The sequence below is a fragment of the Syngnathoides biaculeatus genome, chromosome 15 (assembly GCF_019802595.1).
Source record: "Syngnathoides biaculeatus isolate LvHL_M chromosome 15, ASM1980259v1, whole genome shotgun sequence".
NCBI lineage: Eukaryota > Metazoa > Chordata > Actinopteri > Syngnathiformes > Syngnathidae > Syngnathoides > Syngnathoides biaculeatus.
Window position 1 is genome coordinate 9221760 of NC_084654.1, and position 15741 is coordinate 9237500.

Below are 15741 nucleotides of genomic sequence, written 5' to 3' on the forward strand. Positions count from 1 at the left end.
TCTATGGCCATGCTATTCCTACTACTCCATAATCTGCTAACATAACAGTACTCATAGAAACCCAAATGTCCCTTCCTGCATGTGCTCCTGAAATGGCAGTGCACACTGACACGGACAATCATACTGTACATGTGAGATAGTTAATGGTACACTGCTGCAGAAAAGACAAAGTAGAAAGAGTAGAAATATTGGGTGGTAAAGTACACACACACATACAGTATATGCATACACATGCCTATCACCCATCAGAAGCAGATAAAATCTGCAGCAACCTGGAGCTATGGATCTGTTAGCCAAGTTTATCTTCCTTCTGAGAAGATGTGAGATCTTTGTATGCATGTGTTTTCGTGCATATGGCTTAATCAGGTAAGAGTGTTTTGCTGCAGGAGAAGCCTGGTGGCGCGCCAGACACACACACACACACACACACACACACACACACACACACACACACACATTTAAATCTTACACAGGAGAGGGTTTCTCTCTCACACACACCCTCTCTTGCACACTGCTGCAGTACTCTCGTGTTTCGCTCTTGGCACTGCCTGCAGGTTCACAGAGGAGAGGAGAAAGTGAAGCAGAACTGATACACATTGGGCCGACAGTGGTTAAACCTTTACTGTCAAAAGGAGTAACTGCCTATTTAAAATGTAATTAGCATATAACTGCATTTTATTGCAGCACAAGTACTTAAGCCATTCAATTATTTAGGAGATAAAGCCATTAATAAAATCAGAAACCAATCAACAGAGGCACAGTGGAGTTTTTATTGTCTTCAGCATTGTTTTTGCATCCTCCACAAACTAGCAAAGAACAAAACAACAACAAAAAAAGACATACTTCAGTTACAAAGCACATTATGATGCCTCTTTCCTCATTTGCATTTCCAGTTCCATGCCAATAGTGGTACTTTCCAGTTTGAACTGCCAAAATGTTTTTTCAGTTTTACCAAAAATTTGGTGGAACAAAAGGCCCAAAATCTGAAAAGGGTTTGGATTTCAAACCATAAGCTATACATATCATATGGCAGAGAACCTCCGTAGACATGAGCTGCATATTAACCTATGGTGAGTGACTTTCCGGACTATACGTAGCAATGGAGTACAGGTTGCGACACCCATAAAATCCATAAAAACAAAGATAAAAACATATATAAGTCACACTGGAGTATAAGTCAAATTTTGGGGGGAAATTTATTTGATAAAATCCAACACCAAGAACAGAGATGTCATTTAAAATTTAAATGACGAACATAAAAACAAAGATAAAAACATATATAAGTCACACTGGAGTATAAGTCAAATTTTGGGGGGAAATTTATTTGATAAAATCCAACACCAAGAACAGAGATGTCATTTAAAATTTAAATGACGAACAATTTAAAATAAAAAAAGAATAGCGGCAACAATAGGCTGAACGGTATGCTTACGTTACATGACACAACTGAGAACGTGCCTGGTATGTTAACAAAACATATTAAAAGTTATTCCAATAACCATAGCATAAATAACATACTAAGAAGTTTACCAAAACCATCCATGTCACTCCAAATATCCAGTAACTAAAGTCCAATGAAATCTTCATCCTTGGTGTCACTTCTTAGCAAGTCCGCCAACTCCAGAGGTAGACGACCTGCCGCTTCTTCTTCTAAATCAGACTCCTCATCGGCTGCAGTTACAACTAGCCTATTCCAGCCTTTCTGAATCCAGACAGGATGGTTTTAGTTGACACGGAACCCCATACTTTATTGAACCATCCAATGACTTCCTGGAAAGTTTCAAGGCGGATTCACCCGGAAGCTGTGCTCTTGTAATGATGCAGAGACAGTTTGTCCGAGTGAGGTTCCCATAATCCACAGGCTTTGACTCGAACGCCAATAGTGTCGGAACAACTACGTAATTATGGAAACGCTTTTGACAAAGGTTGCTCAAAGAAAAAAATATGAGTACCGAAGTTGTCAACAAGAATGGAGAGCCTTTGTGGAGAGGGAGGGTTCTGCTGTGTGTCTACGATAAACGGATGGAAGTCTCAATGCCTGCATGAAGCTGAACCTATTGATGTATGAGGAGTCACATTCATGGTAAGTGGTCAGCAACATCATAATGTTATTTAAAATAATCTGCAGAATATGATTTTCTCTTCAATGGCATCTTAATTCAGTCCGTTTGAGTTGTTATAAATTACATATACACGGGCCTAGAGCGCCCTCTTATGGTTGTCAGCGTGAAAATAACTTATAAGCGATGGATGAATGTAATAATGTGTTAATAATTTCACATATAAGTTGCTCTGGAAAATAAGTCGCACCCCCGACCATACTATGAAAAAAACTGCGACTTATAGTCTGAAAAATACGGTAATTGACAAGGATACCAAATGGCTGGGGATAAATTGGGAACTACCGTAACAAATTGCACAAGCTCTTAATGGGTGTGTTGCTCATGATCTACCAAGACTGGAATCTTTTAGATACATCCCAGACAGCGGGCGTTAAATTTTGTGTTCACTGACTTTAACTCAGTGGGTTTCAAACTGTAGGACGTGGGGCTACCATGTACTACAACGAAGATTTTTCATTATTTTACAACCATCTGTTCATGTTTTTGTTGATTACCAAGGAATAACTTTTAAAAGTGGGGGGTGGCAGTGGAAATTTACTAGTGGGTTGGAGGAGTGGGGAACTAATCTCTCTAAATTAGGGTGCTTTAAAAAAATGTTTGGGAACCCCTGCTATAATTGCACGATTGCACGGTCTGGTGTAAAAGTAGTGAAGACCGTAGTACAAAGGGTTATACCCAGAAACTACATAAAAGCCAACACCAGGTGGAAAAGTGTCCAATGCGGTCCAATGAGTCTGTCACGCTCCTGGCATCCTGCCCAGGCTGGGCGTGGCCAGCCAATTAGTCGCCACACACCTGCACTCTCTTTCGGCTGATTACACCCGGTACTTATAGGACACGGGGGAAAACTAGTCCTCCGCCAGATTGTTGATTCTGATGCCTCGTTCCTGTACTCCCATATACCTGACCTAGCGTGTACCGACCCTCCCCTGTTCCCTGACCATCCCAGTAAGCCTGCCTCTTCTGATACTGCTGCTTTTCCTGACTGACTCGCTAATCATTGACCACAGACCGAATAAAGGCTTTCTGTACACTACCTGCTTGCCTCTGGAGTCATTTGGGTCCACCCTCGAGCCTCGTTCGTGACAGAATGATCTGACCACAACATGGACCCAGCCGACTCCGAAGCCATAAGCCGCTCGTTACAGTTCCAGAGCAGACGCCTGGCTGAGCAAGAGGCTGCTCTACAGGTAACGAATCAACGTCTCCATGAGATCTGTGCCCGGCTTGAGGCGTGGCTAGCATCCCAAGCTAGCGCGGCTGCTACGCCGACGATGGTCACTCCTCCTGTCGCTCCGAGCTCACCCATTCCCCCTGCAACGGAGCCCTCCCGTGCCAGCATAACTCCGCTCTCCCGACCGGAACGTTTCTCAGGTGACTCAGTCTACGTTAAGCCCTTCCTTGTGCAGTGCGACCTCCATTTCGATCTGCAGGCATCTACTTTCCCCAATCACCGCTCCCGGATCGGCTTCGTCATTTCCCACATGACGGGAAAGGCGGAAGCGTGGGCCACAGCAGAATGGAGTCGCAACTCGGAGATCTGCCGTTCATGGACGACGTTAGTCTGCGCGCTCACCCAGATATTCCAGTACGCGGCTACGGAACGCAAGGCGGCGGCCTCACTCATGACAATTCACCAAAACCGTCGCCGCGTGTCAGACTACGTTATCAAATTCCGGATCCGGGCCGCCGAGAGCCGGTGGAACAAGGAGACTCTCCATGATGTCTTCTGCCAGGGACTTTCCCCACAGATCCGTGGTCACCTGATTGCCGTGGATCTTCATCCTTCGCTGGATGCCCTCATTGCACTGGCCCTCAAGGTGGATCACCGCTTGGCCGTGCAGAGGCAGATGGATGGCATGACCGAGGAGGAGACGGAGAGGCTCAGCCCGGTCGCTTCCCGGCTGCCCACGTTGCTTACTACGTCGGAGGGGCTCGGCAGCTCAGCGGAGGAGCGCCGGCGACGAGAAGGGTGTCGTTTCTGCTGTGGTTGTCTTGGACACTTAATCGCTCGCTGCCCGGTTCGACCGAAGCGCTCCGACCTTAGGATCTATACGCCGGTGAGTGTGGGGTATACTGTCGCTGAGTCAGGGCGGTCGCTTTTGCACCTCACCGTAGCAACGGACTCTCACCTATGCCTAGTGACCACGTTCATTGACTCCGGTTCAGACGCTAACCTAATAACCAAATAAATACCCGTGTGGTCAAAGCATTGCATGCGGCGACCTTCCCCACTCAGCGTCTTCGTATTGCTTACGCCGCCAACGGCAAGTTCCTCTGCCGGGTTACACACCCCACACAAACCTTACGTATGGACTTTCCGGACACGGACACGTAGCGCATTAGTTTCCACGTTTTTAACTCTAGCAGCAGTGATATAATCCTGTGGAGCCCGTGGCTCAAGAGACACAACCTCCACATTGACTGGGTCACGTGTCGGATAATGGCATTGGGTGAGGACTGTCACAAGCAGTGTCTTGCCGCTCGGGAGGACGGAGGGATTCAAGTTGCTGAACTGAGTACCGCTTCCGAATTAGCCACGGCGCCTTCTTGCTACTATGATTTCAAGGAGGTTTTTTCTGACTCCAAGGCAAAATCTCTGTCACCGCATCGGCCTTATGACTGTGCTATCGAACTCCTCCCAGGCACCTCACCTCCCAGAGGGAGACTGTTCTCTTTGACAGGACCGGAGCATCAGGCAATGAGGGATTACGTCGAGGAGTCGCTGGCAACCGGACTCATTCGCCCGTCGTCCTCACCAGCCGGTGCAGGGTTTTTTTTCTTTAAGAAAAAGGATTCCACTTTAAGGCCCTGCATCGACTACCGAGGATTGAATGACATCATGGTCAAGAACAGGTACCCCTTGCCCTTAATCGCTACGGCATTAGAACTCCTCCAAGGAGCCCGGATCTTCACCAAGCTGGACTTGCGCAGCGCGTATCATCTGGTGTGGATCCGGGAGGGCGACGAATGGAAAAGGGCTTTCAACACTCCCACGGGGCATTAAGAGTATCTTGTGATGCCTTTCGGACTGACCAATGCCCCGGCCTTCTTCCAAAACTACTATTAATGACGTGCTTCGGGAGTTCCTGAACAAAAACGTATTTATATACCTTGACAACATTCTTATCTTTTCAGCACACCTGACCTCCCATTTCTGACAGGTCAGAGAGGTGCTCCAGCGTCTTTTGAAACACCAGCTGTTTGTGAAATGGGAGAAGTGCGAGTTCTACTGTGCATCCGTGTCGTTTCTGGGCTTCATCCGGGGAGAAGAGGAGATACGGATGGATCCCGGGAAGATCGACGCGGTGCTTCGGTGGCCCACCCCCGCCAGCATGAGGGACGTGCAGAGGTTGATTGACTTCGCAAATTTCTACAGAAAGTTCATTCGGAACGCCAGTGCTGTGGCCGCCCCTCTGCACGCCCTGACCTCTCCGCACAATGTTTTCGAATGGTCCAGGACCTGCCAGGAGGCCTTCAATAAACTAAAGGCAAGTTTCACCACTGCAACCATCCTCATTATCCCCAATCCAGATCTCCAGTTCGTGGTGGAGGTGGACGCGTCGGACTCGGGAATCTGAGCCATTTTGTCGCAAAGGAGTCCCAAAAACGGAAGGATCCACCCGTGTGCGTTCCTGTCTAGGAAGCTAACCCCGGCAGACGTGGGGGATCGCGAACTGCTGGCGGTCAAGACGGCTCACAAGTACCATTCATGGTCCTCACCGACCACAAAAACCTAGAGTACCTAAGGACCGCGAAACGGTTGAATGGCCCCCAGGCCAAGTGGGCTCTCTTCTTCACCTGCTTCCGCCCAGGTTCCAAGAACGGCAAGCCGGACGACTTCTCACGGATCTACGAGGGGGAGCCCACGGAGTCAGTAGCGGCTCCTATCCTGCCAGTGGCGTGCTTCGTGTCCGGCTTCACCTGGGCGTCGAGTCGCGGGTGAAGGAGGCCCTGGGAGAGACAGCGCCGCCCGCAGATTGTCCGTCTGATCACCTGTTCGTTGTTCCATCACTTCGGGGAGACGTCGTCAATTGGGCCCATTCGAACAAGACAGTCTGCCACCTGGGTATAGCAAAAACTCATTATGTGGTCGAACACAGATTCTGGTGGCCCAACCTCAGCAAAGACCTGAAGGAATTTGTCAATGCCTGCCCAGTGTGTGTGGCCAATAAGACGTCCCGTTTACGACCGGTGGGAGAGTTGCGGCCTCTTTCCATCCCTTTCCGCCCGTGGTCACACATCGTGTTGGACTTTGTCACCGGCCTATCGCCCTCTCAAGGAAACAGTTCTGCTGTCTGTAGTGTACCGATTCTCCAAGATGGTTCACTTCGTGCCACTTACGAAGATCCCGTCGGCCAAGCAGACAGCCCAGCTGGTGTTGGACGAGGTCGTCTGCTACCATGGGACAACGTCTTGGACAGAGGCCCACAATTCAGCACTCACTTCTGGAAGGAATGCTGCACCCCCATCGGCGCTTCGGCTAGTCTAACTTCGAGCCATCATCCGGAGTCTAATGGCCAAACAGAGAGGGTAAATCAGGAATTAGAGACCAGACTTTGATGCTTAGCATCGAGGGACCAGAGCACGTGGAGCCAGCACCTCAAATGGGTTGAGTATGCCCACAACTCCCTCCCCTCAGCCTCAACAGGTATGGCTCCACTCCACGTTGTGCATGGCTATCCTCCCTTTCTGTTTCCCTCATTGGCTACAGACTCCGCGGTGCCGTCGGCCCTGGCAGTGGTACGGCGCTGCAAACGGACCTGGGAGGCAGCCCGGAGGATGCTGCTCTGCATGGGCAACATCTACAAGTCCGCAGCGGACCGCAAGAGGAGAGCCGCACCAGAACTCAGGGTGGGGCAGCGAGTGTGGCTCACCACCAAGGAGCTCCCGCTGCGGATGCAATTCCGTAAACTTGCTCCCAGGTTCATTGGTCCGTTCCCGATCACCAAAATCATTAACCTGGTTGCCGTATCACTTAGACTACCCAGGTCGATGAGGGTGCACCCTACGTTCCACGTCGGCAGACTACGCCCAGATCGTCCTTCGCCGCTGGCTCCTCCCGCTGGGTCTGCCCTCGAGCCTCGTTCGTGACAGAGGCCACATTCAAATTGTTTTTGGAAATTGTTGATGTTGTTTCCTCCAGGCCAAAGAGAAAAAGAATAATTCAGACTGTTATGAACGTAAAGTTCAAAAGCCAGCATCTGTGATGGGATGGTGGTGTGTTAGTGCCAATGGCATGGTTAACCTACAGATGTGTAAAGTCATCATTAAAGCTGAAAGGTACATACAGGTTTTGGAGAAACATATGCTGCCATCCAAGTAATGTCTTTTTCATGGACGCCCCCTGATTATTTCAGCAAGACAATGCCAAACCACATTTAGTAATGTTACAACAGCATGGCTTTGTCATAAAAGAGTATGGATACTCGACTGGCCTCCCTGTAATCCAAACCTGACTCCCATTTAAAATTTGTGGTGCATTATGAAGCGTAAAATACCTTTGTACAACCCCAATTCCAATGAAGTTGGGATGTTGAACAAATACAAACAGATAATGATTTGGAAATCATGTTCAACCTATATTTAATTGAATACACTAAAAATATATTTAATATTCAAACTTATAAAGTTTAGTGTTTTTTGCAAATAATCATCAACTTAGAATTTTATGGCTGCAATACATTCCAAAAAACCTGACAGGGTCATGTGTGTTACATCACCTTTTCTTTTAACAACATTCAACAGTTTGGGAGCTGAGGAAAATTGTAGAAAGTTTGTAGGTGGAATTCTTTTCCATTATAGCTTGATGTACAGCTTCAGGTGTTCAGAAGTCTGTTGTAGTATTATACGCTTCACAATGTCCCACATATTTTCATTGGAAGACAATGGGAAGTTTGCACTGCAGGCAAGCCAGTCTAGTACCCACACTCTTTTACCACAAAGCCACACTGTTGTAACATGTAGAGTATGGTTAGAAATTTCAATAATGAAATAAGCAGGGGCGTCCGTAAAATAGACCTGCCTGAATGGCAGCACATGTTTCTCCAAAACCTGTATCTACCTTTCAGGAGTAATAGTGCATTCACAGATGTGAAGGTTACCCATGCCATTGGTACTCACACAGCCCTATACCATCACAGCTGGTGGCTTTTAAACTGAGCATCAATAAGAGTTTGAATGGTTCTTTTCCTCTTTGGCCCAGAGAAGAGGACGTCCACAATTTTCAAAAACAATTTCAAATATGGACTCGTCGGATGACAGAGCACTTTTCATTAGTCCATCTTAGCGTTTCAGGGTGTTGTTGGTAAATGGGTTTTCCTTTGTATAGTACAGTTTTAAGTTCTCCTTAGGGATGTAGTTCCGAATTGTATTTACTAAAATTGGTTTTATGAAGTGTTCCTGAGGTCATGTGTTGATGTCGTTTACACAATGACGTCAGTTTTTGATGCAGTAAAACCTGAGGGATCAAAGGTCACGGGCATTCAATATTGGTTTTCGGCCTTGCCGCTTAGATGCAGTGATTTCTCCAGATTCTCTGAACCTTTGGATGATATTATGGATAGATGATGAAATCCCTAAATTCCTTGCAACTGTACGTTGAGGAACATTGTCCTTAAAGTATTTGACCATTTTCTCATGCGTTTGGCTAATATCCATGAGAAGAAAAGGGTTATTTTTGAATTAGACTATTCGTGGGCTATTCCTGGTAGTTTCAAACTACTAAGCTTATTAATTGGAAACACCGATTGTGTCCCAACAGGTTAAATTAATCAAAATGAGATGAAAAAAAAGGTTTCCAAATGGCATTCAACTCCAGCTCCATCCGATTATGTTGGATTTTCAAAGTATATATTTTATAATCTTACTGGGATTGTCCATCAAGTTTGTTTGACATGCAAAAATGAGAGGTTGAGGGGAACGAGTGAGTCACTGTGATTCAGACATACACTGTGACTAACCCTCTAATGCTAACCCTGGTTACACAGGTCAAGGACAAAACACTTTTTCGACAGACATCTGCACGCACACACACACACACACGCACACACACACACACACACACACACACACACACACACACACACACACACACACACACCACACACACACACACACACACACACACACACACACACACACACACACACACAACACACACACACACATCACACACTTGTATAGTTACCAATGTGAGTGCTCCTCCAGGGTTTTGATGGGTTCCTGGACATTACGGACATCCCAGAATTTAACTTTGCAGTCGTCTCCACAGCTGGCCAAATAATACTGCCTATTTGGGTTGAAGTCAAGGTCGCGCACCAGCTGGCCATGAGCATTCTCGATACAGTAAATCTGACTGAGAAAGAGAAAGAAAGAGACACAGATTTAAGGAGGAAAGTTTTATAGAAATGGGCAAAGTTTAGGTAGTGTGACAGTTGAGATTGGTTAGTTGAGGGAAAATGATTTAGAATAGGGCGGCATGGTGGTTCTGAGGTCCCGGGTTCAATCCCGTACCCGCCTGTGTGGAGTTTGCATGTTCTCCACATGCCTGCATGGGTCTTCTCCGGGCACTCTGGTTTCCTCCCACATTCCAAAAACATGCAACATTAATTCTTCTTTTCCTTTCGGCTTGTCCCGTTAGGGGTCGCCACAGCGTGTCATCTTTTGCCATCTTAGCCTATCTCCTGCATCTTCCTCTCTAACCCCAACTGCCCTCATGTCTTCCCTCAACACATCCATAAACCTTCTCTTTGGTCTTCCTCTCCCTCTTTTGCCTGGGAGCGCCATCCTCAGCATCCTTCTACCAATATACTCACTCTCTCGCCTCTGAACATGTCCAAACCATCGAAGTCTGCTCTCTCGAATCTTGTCTCCAAAACATCCAGCTTTGGCCGTCCCTCGAATGAGCTCATTTCTAATCCTATCCAACCTGGTCACTCCGAGCGAGAACATGCAACATTAATTGGACACTCTAAATTGCTCCTGGGTGTGAATGTGAGTGCGGCTGTTTGTCTCAATGTGCTCTCCGATTGGCTGGTAAGCAGTTCAGGGTGTACACTGCCTCCTGCCCGTTTACAGCTGGGATAGGCTCCTGCACTCCTGCGAACCTCGTGAGGATAAGCAGCTAAGAAAATGGATGGATGGATTCAGAATAGGAAAGAGGAAAAATCTTTAACGGGCAATTACAAAAATCATAGGTTAAAAGTAGTGGAGTGAAAGAACAAATAACCAGAGATCGAATGATTCACAGTGTCCAGACATTCCCAAGTGTGTGTCTGTCAGCCAAGGCCAGGCTCAACAAAGAAGTTGACACCCGGTGCTGGTGTTGTTATAAAAGCAACTTTGACTTCCTGCTAGTCTAAAATTAATATCATGACATGACACTGGAAGAGACAAGCTCTCCTCCCATCTTCTTGGTCAAATTTCTCCAGCTACTTTCACCTGCTTGATATCTTCCTGTGTTCGTCTTCTGTGCTACTATAATGCGACACAAAATATGCTTTTGGCTCTCATTCTCTATTCACTACTACTTTTCTTTGCATTGCTGAAAAAATATTTGATGGCAAAGGCAATTATCTCAACTACACATGAGCTGTACAGGTCGACAGATACAGATCTTTGGATAATGGATTAATAGTGGCCCAAGTATAATTTTTAATTATTGTCAAACACTCAAATGGGCAACTGCATGTATCACACACCACCTACACGTTACTTATTTTTCTTCAATCATATGTAATATTTTTATGATCGTGAGAAGTGCCAAATGCTTGCTGCATTTGTAATTTTGCACACATTTACCACTGCAAAAAAAGTTTCAAGTTTTTTTTAAAAATCTCACTTAATTTTCTTGTTCTTATTGTACTTCCCAAGTATTGGGACTGACCGGGCAAATCTGGGTCCTTGAATTTCAAACCAAGCGCCATATTGTATGATGGTATGAGAAACTTTGAATCCCCGTTAGAGCACAAGCAATAGTTTAGTCTCTTGAATCCTGGAGTAACAGCGACTGGTTAGCCTCGGCAGTCTCGGCAATGTCTCCTCCAGTGAGATAGACATCTCAGGGCTTATTAAATCAATTTGTATCCCATAGGCTTCCAGCTCCTGGAAGACAACTTCCTCTTCAACTCACGAGCAGTTTGTATTGCTATTTATGCAATGGACTTGTTACAAATGAACCATCCATCATTCCAACACTTCCTTCAAAGAAGTGCAGTCTCTCATATTAGTATATATTGTATACAGTACATGTATTAGGAAAGGATCCTAAAAAAAAACCCAATTGACTGAGGGGGTATAGTGGAATTTAAGTTTCATCTATAAAATAATGAATTGTTCACTGAAGATGTAAAGCAGCCTTTTTCTATATAATGAGTTCTGGAAATGAATTTTAAAATGTTTTGCATTAAATTTTATTGCAATTAATTTTCTCCCAATTACTGTTTATTAACTGATTGTTGATTCATTTGTATTAATGATAAAAAATAAATCTCAAGAGAGAGTGATGATGTAGTCCAACATTTTTGAAATAGAGCTACTTCTTGGGTACTGATTCATGCGAAGGGCTACTAACATAATCACTTCTGACGCAGGTTGAGGTTCAACTATACCTTCAATAGTTGTTATTGATACTATATTTTCTCCTGGCACTCCAGTTTCCTCCCACATCTCAAAAACATGCATTAATTGGAGGCTCTATTTTGCCCTGAGGTGTGATTGTGAGTGCGAATGGTTGTTTGTCTCTCTGTGCACTGTGATTGGCTGGCAACCTGTTCTCCTGCCTGAAGAAAGCTGGGATAGGCTCCAGCACTCCCGCGGCTCTTGTGAGGATAAGAAGCTCAAAAAAATGGATGGATGGATGATTATGATTTGGTTACTAGACCAGCTTGCTCAAGTCTTCATATAGATCCTCACTAGTTCTCTAGAAGTTTGTGAAGTACCATCCTGTTTCAAATGGTCCACCATCATCCCCAAGAAATACGCAATCTCAGCTCTGAATGACAACAGTCCTCTCACCTGACATCTCTGGTCATGAAGTCCTTTGAACCAGTCATGCTGAACCAATTCACGAGAAGCAGTTTGCCTATCGAGCAAGCAGGCGTGTGGATGATGCAGACAACATGGGACTGCACTTAATCCTAGAACACCTTTATAGCGCAGGTACCTACGCAACGTTCGTGTTTGTGGACTTCAGCTCTGTGTTCAACACCAACATCCCCAAACTACTCTCCTCCAAGCTCCTCCAGTTCAGTGCCTGGCCAGTGGATTTACAGCTTCCTGATGGATTATTTCTGGATCCACAGTTGTTGTCTCGTAACTCTGCGCTGTTTGCATATCTGCTGTTGACCAATACTGGCCACTCATGCTTGAGAACTATCGGCACCATTCCCAAATTTGTCACTGTTGCAGATCATCACACTACTAGTCACTTTAAACTGGTTACATTTCTTGTAGACTCTGCACCATTTACACAATTGTCGCTGTACTAGATTCTATCTACTGCTCTGCTCGAAATTGCCAGAAGAATTTGCATCATTTGCACAATTGTCATTCTAACACTATTACCACATTACCTGTAATCTTTCATTGCTCAATGGGTATTCACATTTTTTCATTTTTATATCTCAAATATATTTTTTGTCAAAAAGGATGTCTGTTTTTACACTAAAGAACCTCCAACGATGGGAGACAAATCCCTTGTGCATTTTTGACATACAATACATGGCAAATAAAGGTGATTCTGATTCTTCTTTGTTCTGTTACATTTTAAAAAATAGGCAAAAATGTGGATTGTGGTTTTCTAAATTAAATGTAGATGCTTGCAAATGTCTTAATCAGATGAAAAATAAATGTGTCTGCTTTCATGGATCTCAGACACTTTCTGGTGAGAGGCTGAAATATGAGGATTTAGACTTTAAATTGGCTCTAAATCATGCATCAATTATAAAAGTAATTATCACTTAAATGGATAATCCATTAGTTGTCAATGAGTTAACTGATTGCTGCACCTCTATTTAAATATATGGAAGAAACTGAATTTCCATGTACTATGGGAGAGACCATGAAATACTGTATTTATATTTTTTGGGGGCGGCACGGTGAGGCAGCTGGTAAAGCGTTGGCCTCACAGTTCTGAGGTCCCGGGTTCAATCCCGGACCCGCCTGTGTGGGGTTTGCGTGTTCTCCCCGTGCCTGTGTGGGTTTCCTCCGGGTACTGCGGTTTCCTCCCACATTCCAAAAAGATGCAACATTAATTGGACACTCTAAATTGCCCTTAGGTGTGATTGTGAGTGCGGCTGTTTGTCTCAATGTGCTCTCCGATTGGCTGGCAAGCAGTTCAGGGTGTACACTGCCTCCTGCCCGTTTACAGCTGGGATAGGCTCCTGCACTCCTCCGAACCTCGTGAGGATAAGCAGCTAAGAAAATGGATGGATGGATTCAGAATAGGAAAGAGGAAAAATCTTTAACGGGCAATTACAAAAATCATAGGTTAAAAGTAGTGGAGTGAAAGAACAAATAACCAGAGATCGAATGATTCACAGTGTCCAGACATTCCCAAGTGTGTGTCTGTCAGCACGGTGGGCAGCTAGTTAAGCGTTGGCTTCACAGTTCTGAGGTCCCGGGTTAAATCCCGGACCCGCCTGTAGGGAGTTTGCATGTTCTTCCCGGTGCCTGCGTGAGTTTCTTCTTGGCACTCCGGTTTCCTCCCACATTCCAAAAACATGGAACATTAATTGGACACTCTAAATTGCCCCCAGGGCGTAATTCTAATTGTGGCTGTTTGTCTCTATGTGCCCTGCGATTGGCTGGCAACCAGTACAGGGTGTACCTCGCCTCCTGCCCGTTGACAGCTAGGATAGGCTCCAGCACTCTCCACGACCCGTGAGGTTAAGTGGCGAAGAAAGTGGATGGATAGATATTAGTTAGGGGTGTATTAGTCATGAAATGAATACTGAATTTTAATTGTTGTGGAAAAAGTCAGTTCAGGGTTTCGAAACAGTAACTGTTTAGTTTTGCATTGCTGGCACTCAACGTCACTTATTTTCTCTTCCAGTATGTACAGTAGTTGTCTAAATGGACCAAGGTGCATCAAGGTTGCATGAAGGTTGTTTCAAGTGTTCAGTCAATATATTATACACATCACATACTTTTTAGGTTACTTTTTCTGCAGTATATAAAAAACAGTTTAATTAGATGGATGATGCTCACCACAGCTCTCCCTCTCGCATACATTCAGTATGGACGAATAAAACAAGCAACTCACCACAACAAAAAACAAACTTTATATCTTCAAAACCATTTCCTCTTCAGGCTCCCCTAATAAAGCTCAGCTTGGCTGGGTTTTGTTCAGCAGAGTGGAAAGCCTCAAGTGTTATGGCCCAGCTGGATGCCAACAGCAGATAGCCAGCAAGCTCGTCACCCCTCTGATCACATTAGGCAATTAACATGCTAATTAAAAATCTCATTAAAATAAGGGAGGTATAGGAGAATGACCCGGGGCGAACTGTTGGGCTTCAATTAGGTCAAGACAGCTAGCCTTTGTGTGCCAGTCTGTGGAGCCTGACAAAATGTCAAATAACAAATATAGGGTTAAATGAATATACATTATCCATATATGAACTATGCAGCATGTACATGTAAATCAGCCATACATATAAACAGTGCTCTCTATCAAAAGCTCACCTTTGATATTTAGTTTTTTTTTTTTTAGGTGGAATACAGAGTCTATATTCCAAAGACGTATTGTGTTCAAACTCTTGGAATATTTATTGGAGGTACCGATGTATATTGACTATTCAATGCATTTTAAACAATGACATCAGGGAGAAGTTGATTTGGAATTTATGCTCGAGTCAATATGGTGCAATGTAGCAATGTTGTGTAATTATGTATCAGTGGAACAAAAGAAAGCCTTTAAACATAGGGGTAAGTAGTATTTTTACTCACACACAAACCATCCCCCCAACCATTTTCCATAAAGCTTATACTCACCAGGGTCATGGGTGTGCTGGAGCCTATCCCAGTTATCTTCAGGCGGGAGGCAGGATATACTCTCAACTTGCCGCGGGCCAATCGCAGACCACATATACACAACCATTCACATTCACACCTACGGAAAATTTAGAGTCTTCATGTCTTTGGGATGGGGAGAACATGCAAACTCTATACAGGCGAGGCCGGAATTTGAAACTTAGTCCTGAGAACTGGTCGCCCACCATACTGCCAAAACTGATTATTCGATGTATTTTTTAGTTGAACTGAATGATCTCCAAAAAAAAAAAAAATACAAAAATGATCTGCGGAACTTTGTTTCATTTTAATATTTAAGTGGTTGTTACAAAGAGTAATGAACATTAGTAAAGTTACAATAGTTTGTTAGCAACCAAAAACTAGTCTCGACCAGATTTAGGCATGTAGAAATCAATGGTTTTCTGAAACACTAAAGCACTTTGAGACATTCATTCATTTTCAGTTCCTTAGCCTATGGTCGTATGTGTGCTGGAACCTCTCCCAGCCATCTACAGGCACGAGCCAGGGTACACCCTGTACTGGTCGCCGGCCAATTGCAGGGAGCATAGAAACACTCGCACATATTCACACCTATGGCCAATTTTGA

General features: G+C 44.9%; 1 protein-coding gene across 1 annotated transcript in view; it reads right to left on the bottom strand.

The window, feature by feature from the left end:
• Positions 1 to 15741, bottom strand: part of eipr1 (EARP complex and GARP complex interacting protein 1) — a 78867-nt gene that overhangs the window by 4042 nt on the left and 59084 nt on the right. Inside the window, exon 7 of the mRNA XM_061842806.1 lies at positions 9313 to 9480. Coding sequence (XP_061698790.1) covers positions 9313 to 9480 — 168 coding nt within the window. The remainder of the gene's footprint in view (positions 1 to 9312; positions 9481 to 15741) is intronic.